The 16965-nt window shown below is 41.0% G+C and overlaps 1 protein-coding gene across 2 annotated transcripts in view; it reads right to left on the reverse strand.

The window, feature by feature from the left end:
- Positions 1–16965, reverse strand: part of GAD2 (glutamate decarboxylase 2) — a 71454-nt gene that overhangs the window by 44665 nt on the left and 9824 nt on the right. For both annotated transcript variants that reach the window (XM_004605361.2, XM_055146805.1), the window contains exons 7-8: positions 13885–14000; positions 801–880 (exon numbers count right to left, since the gene is read on the reverse strand). In XM_004605361.2, the coding sequence (XP_004605418.1) occupies positions 801–880; positions 13885–14000 (196 nt within the window). The remainder of the gene's footprint in view (positions 1–800; positions 881–13884; positions 14001–16965) is intronic.

Below are 16965 nucleotides of genomic sequence, written 5' to 3' on the forward strand. Positions count from 1 at the left end.
TGCAAAGCAGATATCATGTATCTTGGACAGATTTATTTTCTATAAGAGTTTTCAGCAATTTACTAGTGACTAAATTTTAAAGGAAATCATGATAGAAGAAAAAAACGACATGGATAAATGAAAGGGGGATTAGCCAGTGAGAGAGTGCCAGAGAGAGTGAATTCTAAAAGTATATAAGTATATTAATACAAAATGGGAGAAAACAAGGAGAGAGAAAAAATGGAGAGAAGGGAGAACTCTTTCTAATAGTAGAATGATAGGCATTAGTAGAAGCAGAAAGAATGGTAGAATTGGAAAAAATCACTATTTGGCAAAAATAGATAATAACTCATTAAAAAGGCAGGAATTAGCCTTTGAGTGAACTCTTGCTTATTCTTGCTAATGAGTGAATTTTTCAGAAGCAATACACTACTTCAGAAGCAACCTAGTTCACACAATTCACTAGACTAAACTAGTGTCCAGACTATTGACACCCTCATAAGCCAGAGCTCCAATGCTTTCTGTCGCAAAGTGCTCAAGTGATGAAGGTGCTTCTGCACCTCCCTAGGGCAGAATATTCTGAAGGATTAAACAATGGTTCTGATTCAGTCAGGGCTGGAGAACATCTCTGTGGCATTGAGGAACAACATCCCAGGACTCCGGGCAAGAACCCATGTGAGAAAGGACCAACAAAAGGCGGTGTCTGGGCTGGCTGGAAGCTCACTGTCCCATCCATGAAATCTCCACCTGTTCACAGACTCAGAGGTCTGTGTGTGGAGCTTGCAAACTAGCGAGTAGCAAGGTTGCAGATTCATGCTCACCTCTCATCACATTTAATCAGGATCACGCTGTCGGTTCCAATCCCCAAGGCTGCAGCTCCCTTCTTGAGAGAGAAGTGGCTCTGTAAAACAACACAAAAAACTTTACATGCAGTTACAGAGAAAGTCAGGATCCATTCTCTCTGCTGTTTTTTCCTTCCCTCATTCTACAGTGGACCCATTTATTAGTGGCTTTACTTTCTTCGGTTTCATTACTTGTGGTCAATCAAAGCCCAACAGTTTTTAAGGAACAGTAAACATACAAATACCAGGAGAGAGACATACCATATTCCCATAATTTTTATTACAGCATATTGTTATAATAAGTATATTTTATTATTCACTGTTGTTGATAATCAATTACTGTGCCTAATTTATAAATTAAAACGAATCATAAGTAAGTTGGGGTGAGTTTATCTAGGATTCAATTCTGTGTAGTGTTTCAGACATCCACTGACACCTCTGTGCCCTTGAGGTGTTGGAGTGTACCTCTGACAGGGTGTACATTCTATATTTAGAAGGGGCACTACCATATTTCTGATCTGTCCTCTAAACCCTGGATTGATAAAAGAAGATCCCATTCTCCACTTGAACTTTGTGTTTTTGTTGTTGTTGTTGTTTTGATTTTTTTTTTTTGGTGCTGAGACAGGGCGCAGCACATCCAGCTATGCTCAGAGCCTACTCCAGGCTTCGTGTTTCAGGGCCACTTCTCCTGATGCTCAGGGGATCACACGAAGTGCCGAGGATTGCACCAAGATCAGCTGTATGCACGGCAAGTGTCAAGCTCCTTAACCCCTACACTTTGAGCACAAAAATTTTTTGATTGTGGAGAAATACACATAAAAACTTAATTAACTTTATTTTATTTTGCATTTTGGGTCACACTCGGCGATGTGCTCAGGTGTTATTTCTGACTTTGCACGCAGAAATTACTCCTGGCAGTGCTTGGGAGACCATTGCCGGAGATTGCACCCAGGTCGGCCATGTGCAAGGGAAAGCCCTACTTGCTGTACTACTGTTCTGGCCCCCACCAATTTATCATCTTAACCATTTTCAAGTGTACAATTCAGTGCCTTTCATTGTGTGTTAGATCGCTCAAAGGATTTGGAGTGCATTGTTTGCATATGGGATGAAGTTTGATCCTGGCACCACATGGTGCTCTAAACACTGCCAGAAGTAGCAACTGAGAAATACTGGATATTGTCGCCCAAATAAAAACACAACAAAGCAAAAGCAAAAGAATATTTACATTGTTGCACAACCATCACCACCAGCCATCTAGGAAATTATTGTGATCTTGTAAAACTCTATACCATTAAATAACAGTGTCCCCTTCTTCCCTTCCCACCAGCCTCTGGTGACCACTGTCCTACTATCCATTTCTGTGAATCTTACGTATGTCTCATGTTTGTGGGATCACACAGAAATTGCCACTTTTGTTGGCTCACATATTTCTCTTAACACAATGTCCTTGAAATACATGTTGCAACTGGTCTCTGATTTATTTCATGTTAAATTTATGAATTGCAGTCACTGTATGTATAGACCATATTTTCTGTTTTCATTTATTTCAGTTGTAACTCAAGTTATTAATTCAAGTTGTAACACTTGAGTTATGACTACCTTTTGGCCATTGTAGATAATGGTTCTATGAACAAGCCTGTTTAAGTATCTTCAAAACATGTTTAAATATTTGAAAAAGATATTATGCTTTGCTTTGAATTCTTTTTGGTTTAAGTGGAATTGCTGGATCATACAGCAGTCCTACTTGTCAGCACTGCCATTCTTTTCCATATCAGCTGTACCATTTTGCCTTTCCATCATCAGTACACAACGGTTCCCATTTTTCCACATCATTGCCATTATTATTTCCTGATTTGGGACAATAATCATTGTACAGGGTGTGGAGTGGTACCTCATTATGGCTTTGCTTTGTATTCCCCTAATTATTAATGCTGTTGATCACCTTTTCCAGTACTTATTGGCCATTTGTACATCTTCTCTGGGGGAAGATTCTTGGCTCATTTTTTAATTCTTTTCAAAAAATTTACTTGGGCTATTGAGTGAAAAAAACAATCCCTGGAAATTGTAAGAGGCCTGCGTCCCGGAATACTAATTTAAACCAATTGTACTTAGTTGAGAGGCGTAGAACACAGTAACTCTCTCCACATTGAGGCGGTATTGTACAGTTCCTGGATTCTACTCCACTGTCCAGTCTGGGGCAGGCTTCTGAAGGCTACTGGTTCAAGCAAAACAGTGTAAGCAGAAAGGCCACATTGACAAGCAGCCACCCAATCTTTTTGCTGTAGGTTGCTGATTCCAGTAGGGTTCTGAATCTCAATGGCTGTAATCACAGTGCAATTTGGAGAACTAAGAAAGGCTAACTAAGCTAAGCCAGCTGTACTGCATCTGCCCAGCAGCCTCTCACTATTAACTACACATCATTAAACTGTCCAAAGGAAGGGCTGCTTCCTCAATTTACATCACCAAAGGGCTGCTGGCTAATTTTTTTAAAAAAAAATGTTGAAGTACTGCTATTTGTTCAGACATTGATTAAGCTGATTGAATTGGGCATGAACCCCACATTACTTGTTTATTTTACTGTATCAGTGTGAGATAGAGTTACAAAGCTTTCATGTTTGAGATTCAGCTGTACAATGATGGAACTTCCATTCCTTCACCAGTGCACTTTCCACCACCAATGTCCCCAGTATTTCCCCCCTTCTCCCCCCCGCCATCCAGATGGAATTTTTAAGTTCTGGTTGCAGAGGGTTCTTCTAAATGTGCCGTTTAGATTCACCTGAATTTTCAAATATGCACTGTAGGAAGTGGTCATACACATTTTCTGGGGGTGTGTTTGATAAGCCAGAAAATAAAGTAAACCAATAACCAAGGTACTGAATTTCTATTGAATTTCTTTTGAATGTTTTTGCATTCAAAAAGATCATTGTGGCTAAAAAGTGATGGCAAATGGCCATTAGCCCCATTTGGCAACTTCAGACAGGAAAGAAAAGTAGCAGTCTTTAGGGCGATTCCTGGGAGTTGGGAGAGAAAGTTTCATTGTTTTTTTTTTTTAAACTCCCTCAATTTAAAAATATTGTTCATGCTCACTTAGCAGATTCCTGGGCGACTCTGAAAAACAGGAGGTTGGGGGATACAGTGCGAAGCATCTTACTGCCAGGAGGGCACAGAATGGATGAGGCAGCTGCCCCACTGAGCATGCACAAACTACTCAAATTAGGCTTTTCGGTGAATGAGCTCTTAAGCATTAAATTGCCAAATGGCAAATTGGGGATAAGTAAGGGATTTGGTGCACCTGGTCAATGAGAGGAAGTAGTTTTGTCTGTTCTTTAATGAGAAAGAAAAGAGCTCCTCAAATGAGGAGCAATTACCTAGAATAATTGATGGCTGTACCAAATGCCACACACTTAAGGAAAGATACATGCCCGTATAGAAAGCTTTTAGACAAGGGAACAAAGGTGATATGAGGCATGACGGAGAAAATTGTGTTCCGAATGGAGTCTGTTTATATTTTCAGGAAAGGGAATAGAGAAATAGCTCAATATTATCTGCAAATAGCAAGGAACCCATGAAGAGGACAAGACTGGAGAGACAAAAAAAAAAATATTGCCTAATGAAGAAGAAAGAGTGAGGAGGGCTTAAATGGCACATCCCTGTGTTGGTGAGACAGCACGCTAAGAATCATTTTTAATCTATGGCACCAGGTTTAATGGAAGCACATGATGAATCAGAGCACAACAACATCTAAACTGCATCCTCTGGGGTGCTGAGAAGTCTGAGGGCCAGGGTTCTAGAGAGAACTTAAAGGATACCTTGCCCAGAAGTGAGGGAATGAGTGATGTGTGGCCTTCACATCTGAAGGACTCTGCCAAAGTGGCAATGGAGGAAGAAGGATGGACTCAGGTGGCTTCAAAAGACAAAGTCATGAACAAAATGGAAGTTCTAAGCATTCAGATAAGTCCTCAAAATAAGTGTTCTTGTGATAATCACTGTCTCATCAATTGAAAAGTTGGAGAATGAGTTCGTGAACACCTCTCACACTTCCCCCACCCAGAATTTGGAAAAAAGAACAATAGGCCTCTGATAGAATCTAGTGCTTACTTAGGACTAAATCATACTTTGATTCAAGAGTAATAGATGCAAATTTAAATTAAACATTCAAAGGCGATAGAACATTAATTTCTCTATTTTTAATATCATAATCTAGATACAGGCTACATGATTCAGTTGACATTTAAAGTATTTAAATGACATTTAAAATATGTGAAAATAAGTATGAGATGGGGCCGGAGCGATAGCACAGCGGGTAGGGCGTTTGCCTTGCACGCGGCCGACCCAGGTTCGATCCCCGGCATCCCATATGGTCCCCCAAGCACCGCCAGGAGTAATTCCTGAGTGCAAAGCCAGGAGTAACCCCTGAGCATCGCTGGGTGTGACCCAAAAAGCAAAAAAAAAAAAAAAAAAAAAAAAAAAAAAGAAAATAAGTATGAGATTTGTACTTATAAAATAATTTAAAAATTTAAAAATGTAGTAGGCTTTTGGGATTTAAGGTGAATGAGATTAAGAGTAAGAATTAAGAATTGAGTATTCTTTCATAAATCCTTTCTCTCTTTAGGCAAAATGAGAAAACAAGGGGAATGATAAAAAGCAATTGTTTTGTTTTAGTTTGGTTAGTTTTTGGGGGGCCAAAACGGAGATGCTCAAGGGTTACTTGTGGGTCTGCACTCAGGAATTATTCCTGGCTGTGCTCTGGGGCCATCTGGGATGCTGTAGATCAAACCTGGGTTGGCAGCATGCTAGGCAAGCACCCTACCCACTCTTCAGCCCCTATAGTTGAAAGCTTTGAAACAAACCACTTCAGCATTTTGACATGTTAGAATCTCTTTTTTTATAATTTTTAAAATTGCTTTTTAAATTTTTTCTCTGTTAGAATTTCTATATGCAAGGACCAGGGAGATAGTACAGCAGAGAGGGTACTTCTCTGACATGAGGTTGACCTAAGTTAAATAAATCCCCAGCACCCCATATGAATCTTGAGCACCACCAGGAGTGATTATTGAGCATAGAGCCATGAATAAGCCCTGAGCATCTCCAGGTGTGGCCCAATACTCCCCTATAAAAATAATTTCTATAAGCAGTTTAATAATTATATTTATACATTAATTATAAATAAATTATATTTATAAATAATTAATGCATTATTTCAAGTCTTTATTAGTCAGTTAGGTATTTTACTGATCCTCAGGTTCAACTCCTATGTTGTTCATAGGACTTTAGGTGAGCCCCAGTGTGGACCAGAGAACACAAAGATTAAGAGAACCCCCAGTATCTCTGTCTTTATCTCTGTTTCTCTCTCCCCCTTATCTCCAACCTCCCACTCTTGCCCTTTGTAGATGGGAATAGTGACACTCCTGGACCCATTTTTGAGGTTTACTCAACTTGTCCTTCCAAGGGTCTCTGGGCCTTTATACTTGATGTCCCATTTTTCAGAAAAATCATCATTCCCTCAAATATACATAGGGCTTTGTATCTCACTGGATGGAGGTCATTGCTATGTATCATCCTATAGATAACTTTCATGACCATCCTGTAAGATAGTTTACTGCCACCCCACTCTCTTGCACCATGTTACATTAAATACTTATTATTTATTATCTGTAGAATATAGGATGTATGAAAACAGTCTTATTGTAGGTTAGAGTTCACAAATGTAATTGAACTTGACCACAAGCTCAGAGCTAGTTTTAGGGAAGGGTACACTATTTATTGCTACAAATCTCCAGCCTCAGATCCCGGTACTGAGGTATGGCTTTGGTGACTGGAGCCTGACAATCCAGGTAGGATAAATAGACTCTAATACCTCCAATCCTGGACCCATTCTAAAAGCAAGTATGGAGATCTTACTCAGATCAGAAGGTCTAAGATGAGATCTTTCCTAGCAGGAAGCAGCTGTTCACTAACTTCTAACCAACAGAGAAAAGATGGACAAACGAGTTTGGAGGGCTGAGCCCGTAACTCATCTGAATCTTTATGAAAGGCTCTCTTCTCTTTTGAGTTTTAGCAAAAATTCTTGGGCTTGATTCTTTTGTGTCAGCACTTTTCCAGAGATGTAGAGTGTATGCAGAGAAAAGTTGAGCAGAAGTATATGGAGTAATGATATACCAGAGGTCACCAGCATACAGATCTTCAAGCTCAACCTGTGAACAAATTGGAATTTGCCTCTTTGCTCACTCCTCATGCCTTTAAACCCTTTCCCCTGCCTTGGCAATATCAGTACCACCAGTCTTTCCCTTGTTACCCTTCTCCACACCCTTCCACACATCTTTCACCTTTAGAACTGGAGAAGTGAGAATTTCATCTACCTTAGAGAATTTGGCAGACTTTGTTTTGCATAAACTCATTAAATGACTTAAATGACATGCTGCTGTCTAAAGCATCCTTATTTTTGCAAAGAATCATGTGTCCTGTGAGACCACTTCATACTTCCATGATCTTTAGATTTTGAGGGAGGGTTCATCCAACCAGCTCGTAGGGATGCCATGTGATTTTGAGGTGGTCTGGACATGCGCACAAGACCTTTCTGGAGGCTGCTACTTTATTATTCACACTCATTTCTGAAATTTAAAGTCACCCCATTGAAAATCTGCTTCCTGCTCCCTTACTCTGTGTTATTTCTTTTTAAAGCAATGACATGAACAGAAGTAAACTGACATGGAAATGGATCTAAGTATGTTCTTCAGAGACAAACATCATATAAACACTGAGTGTGTCTTCAGAAAGAGTGCCTATTCAATGAAAAGCAATTATTTCCAGGATTTGAGGCTCCTATATAGAATACAATAAGAAGTACATAATTATCAAAAGGTCATTTGAGACTAAATGAGCTGGGTTTGACATCAGCTCTATTTAGGCAAGTGACTTCCTCATTCTGAGTCATAGCTTGCTCAACTGCAATGATGAATTTCTCTCTCAGCAGAGTTGTGGTGAGACACACACTTATCACTGGTAAATTCTTCTGGCTAGCCCAGTCTTCATCCTCTCCATAGCTCCCAAAACTGTGGCTTTTATTCCCAAAGTTCCGACCTCATGCCATACCCTCTTCCCTTGTCCCAAGTCACCTTGAGCAGAATTTTGAAATTTTCAGACAAAGTCAATGTCAATTTACTTTGTTGACTTAAAATAAAGACAGACTCCATGGAGAATACAGGTACATGTCTCATTCATGCAAGTAATGAGAGGTAAACTAAGCTGTCCCTGGACTCTGAGTACTTGAGTATTGATCTGGTATTCTAGAAGCTTCCCATCTGCATCTCTTTTTATGTTAAGGACATAGTTTGTCACCAGATACACCCCCTCCATTTTGCCTCTCCTATGGATTCTGCCTCCACTTTGCCTCTCCTATGGAGTCAGCTCTTTCCCACATGGGGCACCAGAACCTGGCCAGTTGGAACAGCAACATTAGCTGTGATTCTTGCACTCTTAGGAATGCTTGCTGAAGGCTAGATGCTGTGCTCTGCCCTTGACCCATATTATCATGCTTCATTTCCACAACAACTCTGTGAGCTCAGCATCAGAATTCCCATGATACAGACAAGGAAGCAATGAAGTAGCTACTCTGAGGTCAGGTCCTGGGAGGTGGGTGAGCTGGTCACCTTTTCCAGTCAAGTCAAAAGCTTTGAAAGAAAGCTAAAAGTCTCCAGTCACTCTTTGGCATTCAGAATAAGGGGATGTATCCCCTTCCTGATGTGGATTGCAATCTCAAGGTTCTTGAGGAGGGCGATCTCTCCTCCCACTCTCTCCAGTATCATGTTTGCTCCTTGTAAGCTCCTGGGTCAGCACTGTTCACTACTAGCCTCTCAGTGCAGAAGCAGTGTTTGGAATTCCTGAGTTCAGAGTTAGGATTAACCTCTGAGCATCTCCAGATGTGACCCAAAAGCCAAAAAACAAAAACAAAAACAAACAAAAAATACCAAACCAGAAAGCTTTTCAGTTTTCCCCACTGGCTTTGTGTTTTACCACTTTCTCTCTCTCTCTCTCTCTCTCTCTCTCTCTCTCTCTCTTTCATTCTCATCCAGCTATGCTTGGGCATACTCCTGGCTCTGTACTCAGGTATCATTCCTGGTGAGCTTAGGGGACTATTTAGGGTGTTAGGGAACCTAACCTAGGTTAGCCACATACAAGGCAGGTGTCCTACCTGCTGTACTATCATTCCGAGCCCTTCTTTGTCTCTTATAGCAATGGAAACACCTGCGTGAGAGACAATACTTGGGTCTGACAACCATTTATTTGGCTTTTGAGTTCTTTCCTGGCAGTAGGTTTTGACAACTTTGGGTGGAAGAGACAATAATGTGGAGGAGAATAACACCCTAAAATAAGTGCAGGAAAGAAAGCAGAGATATAGCAGGAAGTGCAAAGAGTAAATAAATTTAACTTCGTCTTTCCTGCTTTACCATTTCATGATAACGAAGAGATTATGTATATTGTAAGTGTTTGGAGATAATCAAACAGCAATTAAAAAAACTAATATACTATATGCTAGAAAAATATGTCACCTCATAAATTAGACCAATTAATAAGATTGGTAGTTTAAATTTATTCATATTTTAGAAAAGGCTTATTGTTCAAATTTATTTTTTCATGAAATTGGGGGTGTCAGGGAGAAGAGTGTCAGGGATTGAACCCATTAGCTCATAGATGCAAGGCACACATGCATTCTATGACTCAACTTCAAATGTTTTTCCAAAATAAAGTGTGTCCATAGAGGCAGCAGAAAGAGGAGAAAGGGTGAAATGGTTATTGTATGGCTAAATCTTTCCATTAGAAATGAAGAAAACTCCAAGTTTTGCAACATCAAGAAGAGAAGGTTTCCTTACAACTCAATACCAGAAAAATTAATTGTCTAATTAAAATATGGGCAAAGGATCTGAGCAACAATTTTTTTAAAAGGCATTCAAATGACCAATAGGTACATGATGAGGTGCTCAGCATCTCTAATCAGGGAAACGAGAATTAAAACCACACTGAGTTATCACCTTGATAACTCAATTAAAATGGCTATTTTCAAGAAGATAGATTGTAAGTGCTGGCAAGTTTGAAAAAGGGAATCTTTATGCTCTTTAGATTAGGTTGAACATTAGTGCAACCACTATAGGAGAGGATGGATGTTTCTCATAAAGTTAAAAATAGATCTGCCATTTTTATTCACCCAGCAATTCCACTTTGGGGTATTTATCTAAAGGAAATGAAGTGTCGGCTTGCCCATATTTATTGCAGCATTATTCATAATGGCCAAGATATGGAAGCAGTCCAAGTGTCCATCAGGAAAATGGTTAAAGAAAATGAAGTAAACATATAAAATGGAATATTAAAAGAAGGGAGTCTTGATATTGGTGACAACCACGGATAGATCTTGTGGGCTATTAGGCTAAGTGAAGCAAGCCATATTTGAGAAAGACAAATATGATATGATCTTTCACTTGCATGTTAAAACTAAAAAGAAAAAAAACTCAAACTGAACTCATAGATAAAGAGATTGGTGGCTACCAAAGATGATTGTGCTTGGAATCTCAATTTTTAAAAAATGAGGGAGGGAAACGAGGGACATTGGTAGGAGGAGATGTACATTGGAGAAGGGATGGGTGATGGAATATTGTATGACTGAAACCCAACCATGAACAACTTTATAACAGTCTATCTCATGGTGATCCAATTAAAATTTAAAGAGAACCTTTAAAATATAAAAAGAGAAAGATCTTTTAAAAGGAGATACAACAGAATTTTTCTCAAATCATATTAAGCTTCATAAACCTGAGAACACAGGGTAACTTTCTACTTCTTTTCAGGTTGTAGAAATAGCATGGAACCCCAAGGAAAAAGATGTCACACAAATATAGTAACATTTAACTGTTTGGAACCCAAATGGATTTCAGGAAAATAGAAATTGGGAAAAAGATTATATCAAAAGGCTTTTCTACCCTGAAAGAAGTTCTGTATCACTGTATCACTGTCATCCCATTGTTCATCGATTTGCTCGAGCGGGCGCCAGTAATGTCTCCATAGTCCTAGCCCTGAGATTTTAGCAGACTCTTTACTCGTCCTTCCTAACAATGCTGCATTAGAAGCTCTTTCAGGGTCAGGGGAATGAGACCCATCATTGTTACTATTTTTGGCATATCGAATATGCCACAAGGAGCTTGCCAGGCTCTGCTGTGCAGGCAGGATACTCTTGGTAGCTTGCCAGGTTCTCTGAGAGGGAGAACTAGACAATAAGAGGTCTCTGGGAACTTTGTTTTATAGTCTCTGGATCTTGGCTGTTGATGGGAATACACGGCAGTTTGTAGGTCTGACTGCCTAGCTACTGGAAAAAGGGGGATCTGGGTAGAGGGAACACTGGAATAAGTTGAAAAGTAAAATTTGACTCTTGGTGTTATGTCCTGATACTGGATGCAACATCCTCAACCTGGATACAGCATCCTCATCCTGGAAACGTGAGAAGATGTATGCTTATATAGAAATTACACACACGTATATATACACACACAAAATATCACTGTCACTGTCACTGTCATTCCATTGCTCATTGATCTGCCAGTAACATCTCTATTGTGAGACTTGTTACTGTTTTTGGCATATTGAATATGCCATGGGGAGCTTGCCAGGCTCTGCCGTGCGGGCAGGATACTCTCGGTAGCTTGCCAAGCTCTCCGAGAGGGGCAAAGGAATCGAACCCGGGTCAGCCGCGTGCAAGGCAAACGCCCTACCCTCTGTGCTATCACTTCAGCCCTATACAAAATATATAATATATAATATAATATATGTTAAAATGCAGATGTGAATAAGTGAAGGTTGTTGAGAGTGGAGGGCCCTGGATTCTCTGGGTGGATGCAATGCAATCACCAGAGCCTGTTAAGGGGAGAGAGAGACAGGAGGGTCAGAGGCAAAAGCTCATGGAGGCAGAGATTTGAACATGTTCTGCTGCTATTTTTGAAGAGGATGGAAGTGCTCATGATAAAGGAAGGTAGTCAGCCTCTAGGAGTTGGAAGTGACAGGGAAACATATTCTCTTATACAGTTTTCCAGTGGACTGTTGCCCTCTCTGACCCATTATATAGTTTGGACCCCTAGAACTCTAAGATAAACAATCCCAGTTGTTTCAGGCCACTAAGTTTGTGGTAATTTGTCCCAGAAACCACGGAAAAGTAGGGTTTATTATGTTATGTGACCTTCCCTAATAAATTTGACTCCTATCAGTTGATAAAAGACATTTAAAAATGCTTAAACACGAGTAAAAACAAGATGGAAAAGACAAACTGTTAACTGAAATGATTCATTTCTATCATTTGTCATGACTAATTCTGTGGGTCATTGCGAATTGTATTCAGCGGATTCCAATCTGAATTTGATCTTCCTTTGTTTCTTTGTTATGAAGTCTCTCTCATACACAAATTCACAGAGAGAGAGGAGGAAAGAGAGAGAGGAGAGAGAGAGGAATGGAGAGAGAAAGAGAGTATTCAAAACAGGAACCATGTTCCATGGTACATCTGAGGTCCGTTAAGACTCCAGTTTCTCTGAGCGAGAAACTTACAAGGTGCTCCTAGCATCCCTCTAGAACTCTCTGTCCTTCCACTTCCTATTTCTGAGCATTTTCAGTCATCCTTGAGGCATTTGTTTTCCAGATCATAGAGCGTGTTAAAGTGGAGTTAGTGAAGAACTTTCTGAGGAAAGCCGGGGAAATTCCTCAGGTAATGCTTATGAAACACTTGTCAGAAAATTTCTCTGGTTTACTGCAGGACCAGGATGGTGGGTATATTTTGGAATAAAGACATTGCTCAAACATGTTTAATGTACCTTTGAGCTTTACCCCATTAGGTGAGACAATGGCAAGCTAAAGCTGTTTTCCTCAATTTATGTCAGCAGAATGGGACACATTTTTAGTTCCTCCAAGGGCTGAGGAAGAATAGCATTAACTCTTTGAAAACCCCAGGGGACTATCAAGTACTATGTCAGCATTTAACCAGGAAGATAAGAGCAGGCTGGCAGTAGGTGAGAGGTCAGTTGACTGACACTGAGCTGTGCAGAGTCCAGATATGACAGGGCATGAGGCCATTCTCTAGTGTGATCAAATCTAGACAGAAATGGTATTAACCATTTCTCATGACTCAAGGTGATGTGAAAGTATACCTGATCTGAGGACTGCATTGTAGCTATGTAGGAACTGCATCAATAGTCTAATAGGGTGGGACTGGAGCGATAGCACAATGGGAAGTTTGTTTGCTTTGTACGTGGTCGACCTGGGTTCAATTCCCGGCACCCCGTGTGGTCCCCCAAGCACTGCCAGGAGTAATTCCTGAGTACTGAGCCAGGAGTAACCCTGAGCATCGCTGGGTGTGACCCCAAAAGAAAAAAATAGTCTAATGGTGGGGCTCACAGTCACTCTGTGCTCTCTCCTCCTAGCACATCACATTGTTACAGAAACACAAAGTATTGGAAGTAGAGGTTAAAACATCTTTTCTTTTCCCCAGTCTTCCTGAATTTCCGAGAGAAAGAAATTCCCCCCACTGTCCTACTCTGGAGTTCTGACCTCCGTTGACGATCAAGAATCAGGGATGCTGTCTTGTTTGCCAAGACGTCAAAAATCAGATGGGCCGGACATGTAATGAGATTTAGAGATGACCGCTGGACTAGAGCTGTTACCGAGTGGATTCCACGGGACATCAAAAGACCACATGGCCACCCCCCTATGAGATTCTTTGTCAAAACCTGAACGAACAGTTTGAGGCTCTTCGTGTTCCTGGCGCGAGCAGATACCATTGGGCTACACTAGCACGCGACAGGGACGAATGGAGATGTTACTGGCACCTACTCGAGCAAATCAAAGATCAACGAGATGACAAGTGATACAAGTGATGCAAGTGCTACTCAGACATTCTCTTCCCTCCTCTTATCCCCAAAACTGTCTCTGGAGAGAGAATTTCTGGAGATAAAGCATTCCCAAATATCATACATTTTTTTCAACTCAAGCTTTCCAGACTATAATTTTAAAAGTTGGAGAGAACAGAAAGACATACATGCTCAGATGTGAAGGCAATGAGTCGGGGAACTGCAGCCATTCCTTTCTCCTTGACTTCTGGGAACATCTTAAAGCGAGCGATGAGCATGGCGTACATGTTAGATATGGCGCCACCTGGAGTACACAGTGATACAGTTACCTTTTCTAGTCATCAACTTCACTTCCATGCAAATCACATTCCTAATTCCTGCTGCCCTAGAGTCCCCCTGGGACAAAGGAGATAACCTTATCAACCATCCTTTGAATGGAGCCCCCAGACTCAGGTGTTGGCTAAGAGGGTCCAGAGGAGGAGCACTGGACCCAACCATAGGATGGGTGCTATCCCTCTGTCCCATCTCTGTAATTAAGGGGAATTGCAATGAATTCTACTTATGCTGGGAGCCCTTTGAAAAGTCTTTTACAAGTTCAGGGACTGCTGTCTTCCTTCCCAGCTTTAGAGTCTGGTTATTCTGCATTAGATCTGTGGAAATCCAGCTTATATGCACACAGAGAACACTTATTTTTCTTCATTTTAGCTCATGCAATGCCTTGCACTTAGATTGAGACAAATCAGTTCCTGTGAATGATGCAGACTGCTAGCCAACAATTCTTATGACAAAGAAGAACGTATCCCAACATATCTCATCATGCTTGTTAATTCATCCCCAAACAGTTCTTCCCCCTCAAAGACAGAACGAAAATAATGCAATAAATTGATAAGATCTTATTTACAAGGAGGAGAAAACACACACAAGGGAATGTCCAATTCATACAGAACTGCTTTTCCTGGGTTGTCCTCCAGTGGTTCAGGATGAGATGAGATCTGTATCTTACACAGGTCTCATTTGACAAGCAAAGGGAAGTGAGATCTCCCAAGCACTGATGGGAAGGTGAGGTTTTGGCTATCCAGGAAAATGACAGATTGCTGTGAGTGCAAATGAACAAGCTGGCATGAATGTTGGAAGCCCATGAGACTGTGTGATGGTTCTCACATCTGGTTCTCATGATGGTTCGATGCTCTCCCCCACCCAAAGAGGGATGTTCAGGTCATACCATCATGGGAGTGTTTTGGTTCAGCTTTTCCCTGGAGGCTGAGGAAGCTCACTCTCTGGACCAAGCTGGGGGCTCTGATGTAAGCAGGCAGGGCCGTGATCACCCAGATCCTAGCTCTGTCTGTCCTCTGTCAGAATGAGGGCAATTCTTAGCTATTCTGGACCACAGAGATATGGGATGAGCAGAATTCAGGTCAGGACTGCTCTGAGGAGGCACCCTGTACCAAGGGCTGCCTAGAAGAGAAAGCTATTGGGCAGGTGACCAGAATTTAAAGAAACTTTCACATCAGCTCATGGTTTCTCTGTCTTGCCATTAAATGATATTTTAGGATGGGAAATTCCTCATGGTGAGGGCTGTCCTGTGCATTGTGGGGTAGCCATACGAACTAGATACCAATAGTACTTTGTCTCAACCCAGGTGTGATGACTTCACATTTTTCTGGACAATGCCAAAGGTCCCTGGGAAGCCAAGTAGCTTCCAGTTGGTAAATACTGCCCTAGTTGTTCCCAGAGGAGGGGGTGGGGAGAGAATGCACAAAGAAAGTGTATTTCATTTCATCATCAAGAATCTTCCAGTTTTCCTCTCACTCTTGATTTTGCATCTCAGTCTCTGTGTAAAGGGTCAGAGTTTCTGGCCCTTTGGACAGAGCAGATTGCTTTGTATAACACAGGCAGTTGCCTGAGACCTGCAGACTCTTATTTTCCAGGAATGTTCCAGAAAAAAGATGCAAAAACGGATGGTGAATTATGCTGAAAGTCCTGTGGGGTAAGAAAAGGTTGTGATAAGACAAGCTCTCCTTTTCACTCCTCAGCTCTTCCTGACTTTCAGCAGTAAAGTACATTCCAGTTCTCTCTGGTTCTGACAAAGAGACATCACACCAAATTTCTTCTAGAATCCCATTGGACATTTCACCAAGCATGTATCCTGGGAACGCTATATGTGTTTAGCAAATATATGTTTAGCATATATATATGTTTAGCATCAGGCAAACCCATTGAACTGGAGTTCAAGTCACTGATATAACCATGGGACTTTCCCATCTCAGGAACATTAAGTTGTATGAGTTCCCCTGCCCTGGCTCCTTTAAGCTCCATTATGCTCAGAATCAGGCTGAATCTACAGAGAAGGCCATCCTTGAGCAGGCAATGATGCTAAGACTCACCTCTCCTCAATATGCTCTGCAGATTGAGCTAAATAACATGTTGCAAAAGCTTTGTCCTCTGTCTCTTCTCAGCTTTATGGTGTCTACATGAGACTGCAGTATGACATGTAGAGCATGCTATACTTGGAGTGAGGACAGTATAAGGGTCTTTATAGTACAAGATCAAGCTTAGGTTTGGGAAACGTTCCCTATCATTGGTGAGGGAGGTCAGGCAATTCCTAAGACTCATCCTAGCACTACAAACTACCAAAAGGACTCTTTGCTGACTGTAGATTTTCAGAGGCATGTGGATTGATAAAAAAATGCTAGATAAATGAGGCCTGGCCCCAGCCCCTTTATCAAATTTTCAGGATCAACAGGAACAGCTGTTTTCTCCCAACTCCTGGAAACCAATAGAGAGTCCAGGAGCTGCGTTGGGGACAACACAATCACACAACCAACCACAGAAGCAGAAGAATCAAAATAGAGAAACTATTGATTTCTAAACTCATTAGTGCCTCATGCATGTGAAGCACATTCAAAGCATTAATTCTGGGCAATAATGACAAAGTTTCCTCAGGAGAGGTTGACTTTTCTGATAGGAAACTACATCCGAAGTTCCCCACCAAATTAAGGGTAGCTTAAAATTCATCACAGCTGGTGTTCAGTGACAAAAGGAAAGAGGCTAATTTTCCCTTCCATTTAACTAACACATTTCCCTTCGGCACCTGAAAAATTATGCTCTATCATTAAAACATCAAATAAATGAGTAGACCTGAACTGGCAGGAAAACCTGCCCAATTTAAACCCAGGCATTGAAGTTGCTGCTACCTGTTCATCATCAGTCTTCTGTTACCATTTCTTTTCCACTTTCCCTTATTTCTTTGGATGTGTCATGAGGAACTC

Source organism: Sorex araneus, chromosome 9 (genome assembly GCF_027595985.1).
Source record: "Sorex araneus isolate mSorAra2 chromosome 9, mSorAra2.pri, whole genome shotgun sequence".
Classification (NCBI taxonomy): Eukaryota; Metazoa; Chordata; class Mammalia; order Eulipotyphla; family Soricidae; genus Sorex; species Sorex araneus.